The sequence below is a fragment of the Stenella coeruleoalba genome (assembly GCF_951394435.1).
Source record: "Stenella coeruleoalba genome assembly, chromosome: 2".
Classification (NCBI taxonomy): domain Eukaryota; kingdom Metazoa; phylum Chordata; class Mammalia; order Artiodactyla; family Delphinidae; genus Stenella; species Stenella coeruleoalba.
This window is the reverse complement of record NC_137147.1, coordinates 41,415,003-41,431,677: the sequence shown is the minus strand read 5'-3', so window position 1 is coordinate 41,431,677 and position 16,675 is coordinate 41,415,003. Positions and strand designations below refer to the sequence as shown.

Sequence of the window (16,675 nt, the reverse complement as noted above, 5' to 3'; positions counted from 1 at the left end):
TGTAGAGGGTCTCAAAACGCTAAAAGGCCCAGATCATGTTCAGATGGGTGGGTAGGTTAGCAAGACTGTCTGCCAATGAACTTGAAGGCTGAGCACGGACCCTCCATGAGCTGGCCTTCGCCTGCTTTGTTTCCTTGACCTCATCTCCGAGCAGCCTGAACACTGCCTCCCCTGTCCCCTTCCACACACATGCGTGTGCAGTCGGACCTTGACAGTAGCCTCTGAACAGTCTCTCTTCAGTTGACGGACCAGCAGTGGTAGGGTATGTGGGACACTTGAGTGGGAGGTGGTTCCTGCCCTGAGGACACACACCGGAGACAAACGTGAACAGTTATAGTTTAATGAGATAAGTCTTATCTCGCATCTCCTGGTGTACATCAGTGCCATTGCTGCCTACCTGCTGGTTAACAAAGTGCAAGAATTGTACACTTAGAGAAAGCCTTATAGCAATTTGACATTACTGAGATATTTGTACTGTATTTTACAAAAATATGTTTGTAACAGATTGGTGGGAAAACCGTCCTTCACCACAGTTTGAGAAGCTGGTGTGTAGATCACCATAACTTAGAAGTTTTTGATAGGAACAGTTTTGCGTACACGTTTCCCCCTCCTCTGTCACAGAAACAAATAATCATATAAAGTGTTTTTTAAAAATCTTATCTCGTTTTATTAATTGTGAAAGTAGTATTGTGAGAACAACTTGGAAAGTACAAGAGTTTTGGGGTTTTTTAAAAGTAATCCATACAGCTGACATGAGCTAAATGCTGCTTATATTTTAGTGTATTTCTCTTGTCCTTCTTTTCTGCCCATGTATCAATATATACATTTTTTTCATACATAAATGGGACATTGTGTACCTATTTTTTATTTCATATATCATAAGTATTTGCATGTCATTAAATATTCTTTTTAATTTTTTATTAAGTTATAGTTAATTTACCATATTATATTAGTTTCAGGGGTATAACATAGTGATTCAAAATTTTTGCAGATTATATTCCATTTATAGTTTTTATAAAATACTGGCTATATTCCCTGTGCTGTACGATATATCCTTGTATTAAATATTCTTTTTCAAAGGATTGCATGGTGGTCTATCATCTAGTTGTACCATAATTTATTTACCTTTTTCATATAGTTCTCTATTACTAACACCTATTTTATGCCCTTGTTTATTCTTATAGCTTTGTTCTTGCATCCCCTTGTTTCAAAGCTCTTATAGCTTTGAAAATTTTTATAAAAACACCTTTGATAGTGTCTCTGAATATATCCGTGGAATATATTTCCAGAAGTTGAAATTCTAGGTCAAAATTGTGACTATTTTAAGGGCTTAATAAATTGCCCTTCAGAAATGTTGAACCAAATTTCATCTACCACCAGCAGATGAGGCTTACTGCATTGAGTACTCTCAGGACTGGTACTGTCAGGGTGGGGACACTGTTGACAAAGATAAGGGCAGAAGAAATGAGTGGACCACCTGGATGGAAGATGTTGGGAGTGCAAGATATTTATGGGGCATGGAAAACGGTCTGTTGGCTAAGTGTAGGATACTTTTAAGGAAATAGAAAAGATAGAAACAGTGAGTTGGAATTGGATTTGATAGCACACTGAAAGCCAATTTAGAATGGTGTTGGTAGGTTTTAAGTAGGGAGATGGGACTCTCCAGGGCTCAGCTACGGGAAGATGTTATACAGCACCACCTGTACCGTACCACCCCTCAGTCCCCGTGTACTTGCCCCTTCCCAGCTCATGCCTTTGTTTGCACTGGTCCCTCTGCCTAGTGCCCTGCTTTCTAACATCTGTCAAAATTCCACACAAGCATCAGGGACCAGATTCTTCCCTACATAGTTCCTGCTTGATTACATAGCACTTAACTGTATAACATGTCATATTACTTTTGTAATAATTATTTGGTGCACTACTCTCTCCCCCCAGATTATAAGCTCCTAGTGACCCACTCCTTTCTGTATCCTTAGGTATCTACTATCACGCCTGGCATATAGTAGATATTAATACACATTTACCAAAGGAATCCCAGGTACTGCATATGTCTCATATGACCTTGCATAAGTATTCCTTAGGTCAGGAGTTGTATGCTTCAACAGAATGGGATATTGGTATCTCGGCTAAGTCTTTATCCCAGAGTCAGTTAGGTCATCACAGAGGGCTCCATGACCGATACCTTGCTCTTAACCTCTTTTCTCCCTTCCCAACTCAGGACTTCCAGTTGCTGGCTTTCGGAGGCCACTGTCCCTTAAAGTGAGTGGAGAGCTTGTCTCTAGGAGTGTTTGCGAAACATAGTTGTTTATGAGAATTTTTACCCGAGTTTGCATCATTACACAATCAAGAAACTGGTGACAGATTTTGGAACTGGATTCTCTGATTTGGAAGAGATGCTGAAAGTCCATAAGTTGGATTTTACTTATAAAAAACTTAAGAACAAGAACAAAGTTCAACGGAGCCATCCATTTCCTCACTATGCAGAATTAACCATTGTTAAATGTTGACACACTTGCTTCTGGTCTCTCTTCTGTGTGTATACTTTTATTTTTAAATGCATAAATGATGTATGGATACATTGTTCTTTAAAAATTTAAATTGTACAGATAAAGCTTAAAGACCCCTTGACTTTCATCCCCATGCCCCATAGTCTAAAATTTTTTTGAAGTAAAGTCCTTTGTTTAAATGAGACTTTATGTAAAAGTCTGCTGTTAAATATGTGAGTATCCCATGTACATGTGTCCCATGTACTGTCATGTGCTGGGGGCACAGCAAGGAGCAATATATGCAGGGCCCCTGCCCCCATGAAATAATCACAGTGGATAATTTGAAATAGTGGTACTTGCCCTGAAGAACTTCAAACAGGGTAAAGGGATAGAGAGTGACTGAAGCATGGAACAGGACTGGGGCAGATACAGTGGTTGGGGATGACTTTCTGAGAAAGTGAAATTCGTGCTGAGGCCTTAATGATGAAAAGAACCAGCCGTGCACAGATGTGGCCAGAACACGCCAGTCAAGGACATGGCTGATGCAAAGGCCCTGAGGCAGGACCCAGCATGGCTAGTGTAGTTGAAGTGCAGTGACCCATACGAAGAAAGCTACAGGGTGAGGTGGGGAGGCAGGCAGGAGCCAGATTGTGATGCCCTTGGAGGCTGTTGCCTGGCCTTTGCATGTTCTTATAATTGCAGGGAGTAGCCTCAGGACGTTTTTATAAAATAAGATCGATACCCAATATATCAATATCCAAAAAAGTATAAAAGCAGAGCTGCTGGAATTGAAGCTGGAGTGAGAAGCTCAAGTCAACACTTGCTGAAAATCTCTAATCTCTCTCCCGTTTCCCATCTAAGAGTTGGGGTACCTTACACACCTTAGGCATTTCTAACAGCTAACTTCAGTCTGAAGACAATGGAGCCAGGGACTCCTCACCTGCATCCTATCCCAATCACAGACATTAGAAAATTCTTCCTTATGTCTCCTTACAGCTTTACCCATTGTTTTGTTTTTAATAAATTTATTTATTTAATTTATGGCTGCATTGGGTCTTCGTTGCTGCATGCGGGCTTTCTCTAGTTGCAGAGAGTGGAGGCTACTCTTCGTTGTGGTGCGCGGGCTTCTCATTGCAGTGGCCTCTCTTGTTGCGGAGCACAGGCACCAGGCGCGCGGGCTTCAGTACTTGTGGCACGTGGGCTCAGGAGCTGTGGCACGCGGGCTCTAGAGTGCAGGCTCAGTAGTCGTGGCACACGGGCTTAGTTGCTCCGCAGCATGTGGGATCTTCCCGGACCAGGGCTCGAACCCCTGTCCCCTGCATTGGCAGGTGGATTCTTAACCACTGCACTACCAGGGAAGCCCTACCCATTGGTTTTAAATTAATCCTGGGGGGTGACACAGCTCTGACCCTGTTTCTATGGATTCGCCCATAGAAATCAGTTCGACGATAATTGCGGGCCTCTGCCTCCCCCTCAGGTCTTCTCTTCTGTTTCAGGAAGTGCCTGCTGTAGTGTGAGCCCCGTGTCTCAGCACGTGCTGTGTTTGTCAGGACGGGGACATTAATATATTGTCTGATCATCTGTTGTGCACTCTCTGTGGTGCTCAGCGGTCACTGTAGCTTCTCCATCAAAGTTATGTGCCCACAGCTCTAACGAATGAGTAGTCAAGACCCAACCACATCTGCTTTCTCTAATTTTTTTTTTTTTTTAAAGAGAGAAATGTAGGGGAGGCTTTTAAGTCTGACTGCCAGTTTCTGTGGGATAAATCCAGACTCCTCAGCTTGGGTTGCAGCTTCTCCACACCAGCCCTCCTCTCTACGCTGACTCCCCCTGGCTCCTCCCTGGAATTCACGCCCTTGTTCCTACCATCTTCCTGGCACAGATGTGGCTCTCCTCCTCTGCCCTTCCAGCTCACCAAGGGCCAATTCATAATCCACCTTTCTTTTTCCTTTCAATCCCATCTCTTTTTAAAAATTGACAATCTACAGAAGTTATACAGGAATATGCTCTCATCATAATATATATATATATATATATATATATATACACATACATATATATATATAATAAAAAGTGTGTTTCCTTTCTTGCCTTTTCCCCAACCCCTTCCTCCCTCAGAGTTAGGAAATTGCTGTGTATCTTTCTAGGCCTTTTGCTATGCAGTCCCATGTAAATTATTTAGGTTTTTGTATAAGATTGTTTTTAAAAGACATTATGGCACATGTTATACACATTATTCTTTGAGTTGCTTTTTTCACTTGACAGTATAACTTAGAAATTTTTCTAAGACAATACATGCAGTTGTAACAAAAAAAAACTATGCAGTCATTAAAAATGTATTTTTATGGTAAAAATTCAAATTCAAAAGGGTATAAAGTGAAAAGGAGTAGTTCTCCCATCCCCTCTCTTTGGAGGTTACTGCTGATAACACTTCCTGACATATATTCATAAATGCTTTAAAACATGTAATCCTGTAGTATATAGTATACATATCACATAGTATCTTGAACATTTTTCCATATCTACATGCACAGACGCCTCGTTCTTTTTAGTGAGTGTGTAATGTTCCATTATGTGAATATACTATCATTTATTTAACCATCTCTCTATCAGTGAATTCATTTGATCTTTTCTGTTTGAAAATCTCGGACCCTTCTAGCTCGTGTTAAGTCACTCCTCCTTTGTTATGAATTTATTCAACACAATAAACATTAACTGAGTGTCTTCTGACTTCCTGGTGCTGTGCGGGGCACTAGGGCCACCAAGTTGCTTGATACACAGCCCCTTCCCCCTGCTTTGAGTTCTGCCAGTCTAATAGGAAGACACATTCCTAAGGAACTTTGACTGTGACATGAGCTGGAATGGATAGATATGTCTTAGCATATATATTATTAATTCTGCTTGGGGAAAGTAAAGGAGAAATTGCAATCGAACCCTAGAGGATAAGTAAGAGATCCTCTAGGTGGCAAGGAAGAGAAGGTCATTCTTGCAGGGGAGTAACAAGAACAATATGGGTTGGCAAGAAAGAGCACACGATGTGCAGAGAACGGCCCGGAGCCCAATGGGACTGGAGCATATGCCATGGCGTGAGGTGGCTGGGGTGTTGCTTGCTCAGCAGTGGGTCATAGGAAACACTGAACAAGTGCCTAGACGGGCATGTGCTCTCTGCCCACGTTGTCCCCTATGCCCTGCAGACGTTGCCTGCAGATGTTGGCTCCACTGACATTGCCTCTGGCTCACCAGGCTCTTTCTTGAATTGGTCTGACTTGAAAACTATATAAATCTTATCCTTTTTGTATTCTTAACATGTCATGTCCTCTTTTCGCAGAGTTTAATCGGTCAAGAAACAGAACAGAATTCAGCTATGGCCCCGAGGAAGAGAGGTGGACGGGGGATTTCATTCATCTTCTGCTGTTTCCGAAATAATGATCACCCAGAAATCACGTATCGGCTGCGAAATGATAGCAACTTTGCGCTTCAGACCATGGAGCCAGCATTACCCATGCCCCCTGTGGAGGAGCTGGACGTCATGTTCAGTGAACTTGTGGTGAGTCTCAGACTTCCATCCCAGGGGTAGTTGGGGCTATCCAGGAGGGAGGGAGAGGATGTGGACAGTTTGGTTAGACACAGGCTTGCCTTTCTTCAGTGAAATGGCCCCCATCCGTCCCTTCGATCTGCACCCCCAACTGTCAGCACTGAGCCTGTGGAGAAGGAGAAAGAAAAGGTAGCATCACTACATCAGAGGGCTTTGCTGGTGCTTTAAGTGGAGGGATTTAGACCTTTAGGTCTTCAGATATGTGGCACGACTGCTTCCTAAGTTGCCCTTTCTAATTCCTCCCCATCCCAACCTGAGATACTTGTGTGCACAAATATTTCCTTCATCTGCTTCACACCTGCTGGGATTACCCCATGCTTCCCGCCACTCCCAGTGTGTAGTAATAGTGTCTTTTAAAAAATTAGTCATACTATCCCTCCCGTCCTTGATCCTTGGATGGAAGACATTATTACTTCAGTAGAGTATAATTATTTAGCCTAATGATAGGACTGCAATAATAACTGTTGTGGGAAGCTTTTTATAGATACTATCATATTTTAGAATCCACTATACTGAAGTGAGGGATGTATCTAGTGTAGGACCCATTCATCAAGAGATGTAGGTGCTCTCTTCAAGTTTCTGAAGCGCCTGTGAAGTAGTGTTCCTTTCCATTCTGTGTTCCGGAGTTATTATGGTACAGTTAAGGGCACTGGCACGGGCATTAGGAAGACCTTAGTTCAAATTACTGCTCTGACTTTATTATCTGTATCAGTATGGAAAAAGCATATGACTTTTCCAAGCCTACATTCCGGAAAGCAGAAGAAAAAAAAAAACCACCTTCTCCTAGGTTTGATGTAATGTTTAAATGAGAATAATGCAGAGTGAGAATGGCCCAAAGCCTGCCCCTTCTTAGGGGTTCAATAGACGTTACACGAGGGCTCTATCCTCCCTTGATCACCACTGGCATTTTGTAACGGAGTTAGTTCTAATCAGACCATTTATATTGTTCAACAGATACTAGAGACTGCTATCATTTTACATGAATCTTAGGTCAAAAAAGTAACGTAGGCTGTGTCATTGCCCTCAAGGGCTAATAACTGAACTGATTGTCACTCCAGCTTTGATGGACCAGGATTCACCTATAAGCTTCTCTTACGAGATAAGCCAAGAAGAGAGAGTACTATGAAGCTGATGTTTGAGTTCTGGCCTCCTCAGTGGATTAATGGGCTGATTACCAACCAAAATCGGTGGGGAAAAGAGATGACTCCTGGCAGCATGTTTACACTTGATGACGTTGAATATTTTCAGTGTTTCAGGCATCTCTCTCTACCCTCTCCCATTCCCACTGCATGCAGAACTCTGTTCTAGATGCTAGCAAGGAGATTCAAAACGGAAAACTAGAACCTGCTCCCAAAGAGCTGGCAGTTTCAGTAGTAAAACAAGAGGTATAATGCCACCAAAGGAAGAGGCACACACACCTCTGTGTAAATGTGTTTTGGGGTGTAGGACACAGTGATGAGGAGGGTGGTCAGGGAAGGCTTTCTGGAGGAGGTGAGTTGTGAGGAGGGATAGAAAGTGAGAAGAGAAGTGGAGGGGATCATTGTTCATGGCCGTCTCGGTCATCTGCAGCTAGTTTATCCTGTGATAGCAAAATCTTAGTGGTTACAACAGCAGAGGCTTATCTCTTGCTGATGCTGCATGTCCAGTGTGAGTCAGCTGTGCTTCCGCTCTGTGCCATATTCTGCTCAGGACCAAGACCCAGGCCTGATGGAATAGGAAAGAGAGACATGGTGAACTGCTAGCAGGCTCTAAGCTTGTGCTTGGAAATGACACGTGTCACTTTAGCCCACATTTCCTTGGCTAATGCTGATCACACAGGGTAAGGACATATCATCCTTCTGTAGAGACTGGCACCACAAGTCACATGGCCAAGCCTGAGGTCATTGGGATGGGTGGAGGACACAGTCCTTTCCCAGGGATGGGCAGTGAATCATGTGTCAGGATGGCTATCAAGAAAGGCAGTAATGATGCACTGATGTGCTTGGTGTTATTGCCCAGTTAAAGTATTTTAAAGCCAAAAGTCAACCTAAGGAGACAGATATTGCTGAGAGATGAAGGCCTCCTCAGTGGTGGAGCTGGTGGGCAGAGCGAGTACCACTCAAAGCATCCACCTCCGTTGTCCTTTCAGTTGTATTCTGTCAGCCTCCCAAAATGAGACCCAAGCCAGAGCCTTTGTGGTGGCAGCTCCATGTACATCTTGAAGACAGCTCATTGTTCTGTATTCATAAAGGAGAAAATTCCACTCTCTGCCTTATTGATGTCTTTATTCTGTGTGAAAATTGCCTACAGCTGTTAGTTGCTAAAAAGCCAATGCCAAACCAGAACTTTAAGCCAAAACCATTGGAAAACAAATTATCTTGAGGTTTGTATCTGTCCTGGTGAGTGATGGATAGATTTTTGTCTACTCTTGACTTCAGGGACTTAGACCACGGATCCATCCAACTGCCAAGGGTGTCCTGTGACACAGGAGGTGGGCTCAAAGCCACTGGGAACCTCTGCCCTGGGTTCTCTTGACTAGTCGCGGAGCAGTTCTGCCTGTGCCCATGCATAGGAGAGGGAGTCCACGTGGCCTCTGGAGTCAGAGCACGCTGCAACCTAGGGTAACTTCCTCTGAAATGGTTTCTATTGGAATTTGAGTTTATTTCCTCACCTACAAAATGGGGATAATGCCATCTCTCTGCTAGGGTTGGTGTGAAGATTAAAGAAGACAGCTTCTTTTAAAAGGCTGGCACCTAGTCATGGGTGCTTTATACCCCACATCCTAGTACAACGAGAAGGATAGGAGGTAGTTCAGGTATTTTCTGGACACAACACCCCGGGCAAATATCTCAGGCTTTTCCTTTTCTTGAAAGCTGATCTGCCTGCTGTGAGCACACCAGTGTGGGTCCTAACTTGCAGACCATTCTGCCTCTATCTGGTGGAAAGCATCTCATCAGAGCCGGTTGTTATAAACTAGTTTCCTTTCTCTCTTCTGATGAGTCACTCATTTTGATGTATTTTAAAGTGTTACCAAATAGGTTGGTTTCAGAATTACTTACTGCACCCTTATCATAAATCTCATAAATAAAGCAGGCGTGGGTGAGAGGTCAGCCGTGTGAATCTTTAAGGAATGGAGGCCCTGAGCAGTGCCTCATACTCTAACAGTCTCCCTACCACAGGCGGGGCAGTCCAGAGCAGTCCAACCTCAGGATGTAGTGATTTCTGGAGGTCCCAGACCCACACTCTGCCCCATACCACCCCCCACCCCCCGCTTTGTTTTTAGTAACAGCTTTGTAGAGGTACAATTCGCATACCCTATAATTCACCTGTGTAAAGTGTACAATTCACTGGTTTTTGGTACATTCACAGAGTAGTGCCCACATCACTACAATACATTTTAGAACATTTTCATCACCCCCAAAAGCAACTCCCTTACCCATTAGCCACCACTTGCCACTTCTCCTCAACCCTACCATCCCCAGGCAGCCACTAATCTAGTCTCTGTTTTTGTGAGTTTGTGTATTCTGGTCATTTCATAAATGGAATCATAATATGTGGTCCTTTGTAACTGCCTCCTTTCAGTTAGTGTAATCTTTTCAAGGTTTTTCCAAGTTGTAGTATGTATCAGTACTTCATTTCTTGTTATTGTTGAATAAATTCCATTGTATGGACACACCACATTTTGTTTATCCACTCATTGCTGATGGACAGTTGGGTTGTTGCCAGTCTTTAGCTATTATGAGTTTTGCTGCTCTAAATGTTCACATACAACTTTTGTCGTGTGGAAATATAGTTTCAGTTCTCATGGGTATATACCTGAGAGTGGGATTTCTGGGTCATATATAACACTGTATATAACTTTTGAGGAACTTCCAGACTGTTTTCCAAAGTGGCTGCGCTGCACCATCTTACATTTCCACCAGCAGTGTATGAGAGTTCCAATTTTTCACATCATTGCCAACTCTTGTTAGTTTCCACTCCCTACCGGTCGACCAGCTGCTTTTAAAACGGTTCTATACCTCCTGGAGAACTGAGGATGTGTAACTTGGGAATGTGGTGTGTGTGTGTGTGTGTGTGTGTGTGTGTGTGTGTGTGAGTGAGAGAGAGAGAGAGAGACAGAGAGACAGAGAGACAGAGAGAGACAGAGAATTGCCAAATAGAAATAAAGTCTTCTTGCCAACAATTTTTAAATGATTTGGGATATTTAAAAATAAAATATTGAGCATTAGTGTGATGTCTGCATATATTTTATGCCTTTGAGCATCAATCCTTTTTCTGTATTACCTCCTCCTCCTCCCCTCTCCACTTCTGCTTTGTCCTTTGCCTCAGCCACAAATCAAGAATGTAACCAGGGCTTCCCTGGTGGCGCAGTGGTTGAGAGTCCGCCTGCCGATGCAGGGCACACGGGTTCATGCCCCGGAGAGGCTGGGCCCGTGAGCCATGGCTGCAGAGCCTGCGTGTCCGGAGCCTGTGCTCCACAGCGGGAGAGGCCACAGCAGTGAGACGCCCGCGTACCGCAAAAAAAAAAAAAAAAAGAATGTAACCAATCTGAGATTCAGCATTTTTCCCGGAAAATAAGATTCAGCTGAAGTCCTGTCTTTTCTGCAGGGTTTTTAGGTCTTAGATTATCCCCACCAACATATTTGAAGAGTGCTGGGGATGATAGCTCTGTGCACTGTCCTTGTTCAAGTAACTTCTTCCATCTTAACGTTAGCAGGGGAAGATTTCCTTGGGGAAAAACAGAAGAATGTGTTATTAATTGACAGATCAATTCTTTTGATGTATGTGTGTGTGTTAAGTGCCTGCTCTGTGCCAGGCCCTGAGGCAGCTGGTCCTTAATGACTTTGTGGGGCGGAAGGTCTAGCAGGGGAAACAGGCAACAAAACAGGCACTCTTATCCACTGTGACTGAGGGCTGTGAGAGGGGCCGCTCCAGCAGTACATTTTCCTGGGGAAGAACCTTTATTCCCCTCTTTTTTCACAAGGTGAGAGTTGATTCCCAGGTTCTATTTCCATCACTCTTAGCTCTCTTGCTGGGAAGTAATATTCTCAGCTTCTCTTCCAACTCCTCTTTGGAATATGCATAGCTTAGTCTCTCTCCCTTTCTCTAATTCTCTGCAAATCAACCTGCCTTCAGAAAGCATACATTCTGTGACCCTTGGTGCTATAAATTTCATAGGTTTGAACCCCCTTGGGGAGTTTGCAATTGTCCAGCTGTCTCCATGACGGGTGGCTAAGTGTCTAATTCAGCACTGAAACCTCAACAAGCCCACTTGTCTACAGATGAAAGTTGGGTTCTCCAACCCAGCTTTCAGGAGTGAAAAGGAAGGTATTTTGATCTCCATTTGCTTGATTTCTTAACCTAGCTGTCATTTAATTCCATTCTTGTTGGGGAAGGAGGATGCTGCTTACTCACACCTACCCCCAAGCCTCACAGGTACCTAGTGTGGAAGGATCTTGGAAGCCTTCCTGGAGGAAGTGATATTTAATGTAAGACATGAAAAACTAGAAGGAATTATCCAGGCGAAAAGGAGAGAAAAGAGTGTTACAGACAGTGAAAACAGCATGTATGGGATTGGGAGGTGAGAGAGAAAATGTGGAAAGCTCAAGGAACTGAAAGTTCAGTGTGGATGGAGTGTGAAATAGGAGCCTGAGCGGATTGGGGTTCTGAGAGCCAGGAAAAGGGGATGGGGATGGTTGTGTTGATTTAATTATATATCTCAGATTCTTATTTGAACCAAAGGACAGTACCTCTGCTTTCTTACAGGTTTTCTCAATGAACTAAATATACCAAAGTACGTAAAAATATTTTGCTGTCTGGTTATATTTACAAAAATAACCCTTGCTCATTTCAGTCTCTTACTGACACCTCTTACTGAGGTATCAGTAAGTTTTAGCAAAAAGTGTCATGTCTCCTTGGGTAGATTCTGAGTATGTTTTCCGTTGAGTCCAGTTGTTGAGGTGAGATGCCTTGTTTCAATGCTTACCTCCTCTGCCTACTTTAATTTTGAAATGGAAAGGAAAGAGAATTTACTAAGAGCTCCCTTCCAATTTTCTATCCAAATACATAGACTCCTGAATATGCCAAGAGTTGATGGGCTGAGGGTATCCTGCAGAATATTTCACAGGAACAGCCATATTGGAACTGGTATCTCCTCACAGGTTCCCTCAGTTCTCTTGCCTTGTGAAACATCAGAATGTACAACTGCTTCTCCTGGGTGAGGTTTTAGGTGCAAAACCAGGTTTATGACAAGTATGATCATTATTTTAGAATGGTACTTGGAATCAGTTTCACAGACTGACCAGAGGAAAACTTTCCTTTCTAATATAGTACATCACTGTGAATTTATAGCTAGTTGGGAATAACACGCAGTATGGACCCAAGTTTTCCTAAGCCTGAAATGTTACCAATTCCATTTACAGTGTTTCCTGATTAATCTGCCTTCTTTCAAATTCAGTGTTTAGTCTACCATTTATTTGGCCAATGGGTCTAATGTTCTGGGATAATTTGTTATACAGTGCTGTGCCTTCCAGGAAACATAAAATATTTTAAAGAAACTTATTGAGAAATTTATTAATGATCACCTTTTATGCAATTGAGGACTGTCAACAAAAGTAAACGTCTCAATGGGGAAGATAGTGATGGTGGATAACGAGAAGATTTGTATGTTCATAAATATAATAACTTAGTATGGGTCAGTTTTATGGTTATTAAGTCCTGAGGACACTCTCAACATTAGTAACCAGAATAGACTTTGAGAAATGAAGAAAGTAGGAATGAGAGGATTTAGTTGATGTATCAGAGTTAGATGAATTCACAGTCAAGGTAAGCTGTGCCAGATGAATTCCCTTGGGAGCCTACATCAGTAATCTCTTCATTTTTCATTATGTTCTGAAGTCACTTTGGTATGAAAAGAGCTACAGGAATCAAAGTTAGTCTTATGATTTACCAGTGTTCAGATTTTGTTCTTTTACTAGCCATGTGAATTGGTACACATCTTCTCAGGCTATCAACATAATTTCTTTTATTACTAGGGCTATTTTAAGCGCTCTTTAATAATAAAATTTTTCCATTATCACCAGAATTGATGAAAAGTTTCAACACTTTTTATCTGTTTATTTTTAAAACTTGCCTTTTATATGAAGACCATGACTAAGAATAGAAAGTTTCTTGCAGGAGCTATTCAGTTCCTTGTCTCCAAGAAAGATGAAAAAATTGGGTAGCAGGAACATTTGATATTAACCTGATGGAAGAACCAAAAAACTGCTTTGTAAGAAGTCATATTTTTAATCTGTTGTTCTTAATTGGAGTGTAAAGGATTGCTTGGTAATTAAGCAGAGGAAATCAGACTGTATAAAGACTTCAAAGATATATCTAGAATAGTCTCAAAATGTTCAGTTGTCTGGAAGCCAAAAATCATAGTCTAATGAAGGAATTGATATCAAAATTGTTCAATTTCCATGAGGTTAATTTTGTTTTTTCAATTGACAAACCTATAAAAGTCAAAAGAGAAAATCCTGTTTATCTAAAGCACATAGTTAGTTGACAGAGAAGGAAAAAAATACTGAGTAGATATTCCCTTGACACTGTGGCATTTTTGGATAAATCAACTTGATGGGTTCATAGAAAAATGTTTGGAACAGTATGAAAACATGTAATACATCACAAAGGGAAGTGGGAGTGTAGATATGGGCTTAAATGTGTTCAGTGCTAAAATTCCTATGGGGTAGATGTGAACTACTGCCAATATACAGTCAATTTAAAGGTGACCCTAAAACAATCCTAAACCCAGAACTTTATAAACAAATTATTTAGGCCCTGAGAACACCTGATGATTTGCGAAACAGGGGTTGTGGATATAGGTGGTTTCGCTTGCTTTTATCTATTGTACTTTTGAACAGAACTTTGTAATAAATCCAGGAATCAAGTAGGATTGGCAGTAGATCTTCATCCCAATGGACAGTATACACTTCTTTGTACTGGTTGAGGTCCTGTCTGCTTAGAGACAGTAAGATGGTCAAGATGGTTTTCAAAGTTTTCTTCAATCTTCTGATTCACAAAAACAAATCCAGGAACGCTTAAGATAAAACCACAAAACCATTTTACTCCTTCTAGTCCTAAATTTATATCTTATCTCATCAAGACCATTCCAAATGTCCTTTTCTCCATTTACATTTTTTACTTCATGTTAGATAGTTTGTTATCAGTCCATTTATTTCTGGGTGCTTCTTAATTTAGATTAGGGACTGAAATGGGGGTGGGGACGCAGGGAGAGATGGAGGAAAGAAACATGAAACCTTTATTTATTTATTTAATACAAATACTGTAAAACCATCTCTGAACTGATAATGTTATTGAGAAAATGTTTATGAGTCCCCTTGGCCTTGATGATTTTCATTATTAGGAGTCCTAAAGAGACGCTGAGCGGTATGTATCTACTTAGCTTTTGGCTACAACTTAAAATCTGATTGTTTAACTTAATCCTCAGGCTACCATGTGCGAGTTACACAAAGTCAGCAAACTGCACTACTTGCCAACTCTTTACGTGTCCCCTTACAAACCAATATAGGTTTTAAAGACTGGGAGGATAATTTGATCTCCATAAGTAGTGTGGTTTAGGTAAGCTTTCAAGTGTAATTTTGAAAATGTGTTTCAGTAATGGCTAGTTTGTACAAATAACTGCACTTGAGAATATCTATTGATGCACTGGGAATCATTTAAACACCACTTGCTCTCACAAAATATATGTCACATGGCCTGCGGGAGGTGAATGCCCAATACATGGATCGTATATTTCAGTTGTAAACTGTCCTCAACTCTTTTTTTATCTGCTGTGATTGGAATCCCCTATCCTCTACCTTCAATTCCCAGAATTCCTCTGGAATTTCAAACTGTTTCTTGATTCATGTTGTAGGAGCTCAGTACCAGCTACCTCTTTTAGTTATGACTTTCTGGCTCATGGATGAAGGAAAAAATATATATATATATGTAATATATATAATATATAATATATATTTTTAAAAACGAGATTCCTAAAAAAGGAATTTTCCCCCTCTTGTCCAATTTTAAATGAATCTACTGGAAACATCCTACAGCTGCTAGATGTTTATTTCATTACACAATATAATATTTAAGAACTAAACTGAACCAAATGACTGGAAGCTCACTTAGAATATATGCATGGGTTGTTTTCAGAAAAGATGGGTATTTCTCAGATATAGAAGAGAAAGCAAGTCCTTTGCCATCTTTTAAACAATTGGTTTGAGTTTATTCACATATGGACACTCATTATGTTAAATCCACTGTGAACATGCCTCTTTGCATTCAGAGAGCAGAATGGTACAGGCATCCTATCTGGCTTTTTCACTCTCAGGATCCCCAGAGCAGTACCTGACCCAGAATCAATGCTCAGTAAATGCTTGTGGCCTGGATGAGTAACTTACTACTGCAGGATTACACATGAGATGCTCAGGATGTATTTGAGTGAATGTATGCATGTGTGTATGCAGGAATTAATGACGGCTGAATCATCCAGCAGTTGGGTTCCTATTTTGAATTATTCTTGAAGTAGTCCTGATAGATTTGGGCTGATTGCTGCGCTCTTCCTGCATCCCTGCCCACCCATTGTCATTCTGTTTACTCATCTTCATTTGGTTGTCAGTTACTGTGTGAGCACCAGAGTGGCTGGCATGAAGGATAGCAGATTACAAGGCTAAGGGTGACAATGTCTAAGAAATATTTTCTGTCCTCAACAGTCTCTCTACCCTATATTACATGGTAAAATAAATAAATAGCTGCAGTGTGGGAAGAGACTCATTGTGCTAGATATCTTTTGACCCAATTAAAACTTAAAAGTGTCAGCTGAGCTGCCCAGCAAGTCTCTGGAGGACATGCTGAGCTGGTGGGGAGGGGTCTGGGCGATAGCAGTGCTGGTGTCACTGAGGGAGGGGGACGTGTATGGAACTTGGCTTCACAGTTGTCCACAGGCCCTTAGGGTGCCTCTCTCATCTGTCACTCTATAAGCTGACTCTGTGTCTCAGGAGACAAAGTCCCTCCATTCACTTAGGAAAACACTGCTTAGAAATTCTCTCAATTAAGCCTTGTCAACAGAAGTCGTATTAGATTATAAATATAAAAATTGGAAATTTGGGTGGCTGGATGGGTATTGGGAGATGATTTTAACGTATGTTTAGAACAGAGTTATTTATTTTAGATTACTGGAAAGCTGCTGGTGATGCAGACTAATTAAAAATTAAAGTTACTCTAATGAGTTTCTAGTTGAAATAACGCGAGGAAGCCAAATAAGAAGCCTACAGGTTTAGCAGCAGACTTTATCTAGCAAACTGGATAGTTTGCATTGCCTACTATTAAAAGTAGGAAAGGAAATAGTATAAAACAATTAACCATGGATAGTGAGGTACTAAAAATTATTTCTATTAGTCACCCTTTGCTTGTGGGATTTCTCACTTCTTTTTTTTAATATATCGAATGAAAACACTTCTATCAGACACAGAGAACCTTGTTGTATAGGTGGTGGTGAGTCACATTGTGGTATTTTGTGTAATGACTAAGAACGTTGGCAGAAATCGTACAGGCTGAAAACCTTCCAGGTTTG

At 41.5% G+C, this 16,675-nt stretch overlaps 1 protein-coding gene across 5 annotated transcripts in view; it reads left to right on the top strand.

Moving 5' to 3' along the window:
- DAAM1 (dishevelled associated activator of morphogenesis 1) overlaps positions 1-16,675 on the top strand; it is a 303,703-nt gene that overhangs the window by 184,349 nt on the left and 102,679 nt on the right. For all 5 annotated transcript variants that reach the window (XM_079909187.1, XM_079909188.1, XM_079909186.1 and 2 more), the window contains one exon: positions 5,815-6,033. In XM_079909187.1, the coding sequence (XP_079765313.1) occupies positions 5,851-6,033 (183 nt within the window). In that variant the 5' untranslated portion in view covers positions 5,815-5,850. The remainder of the gene's footprint in view (positions 1-5,814; positions 6,034-16,675) is intronic.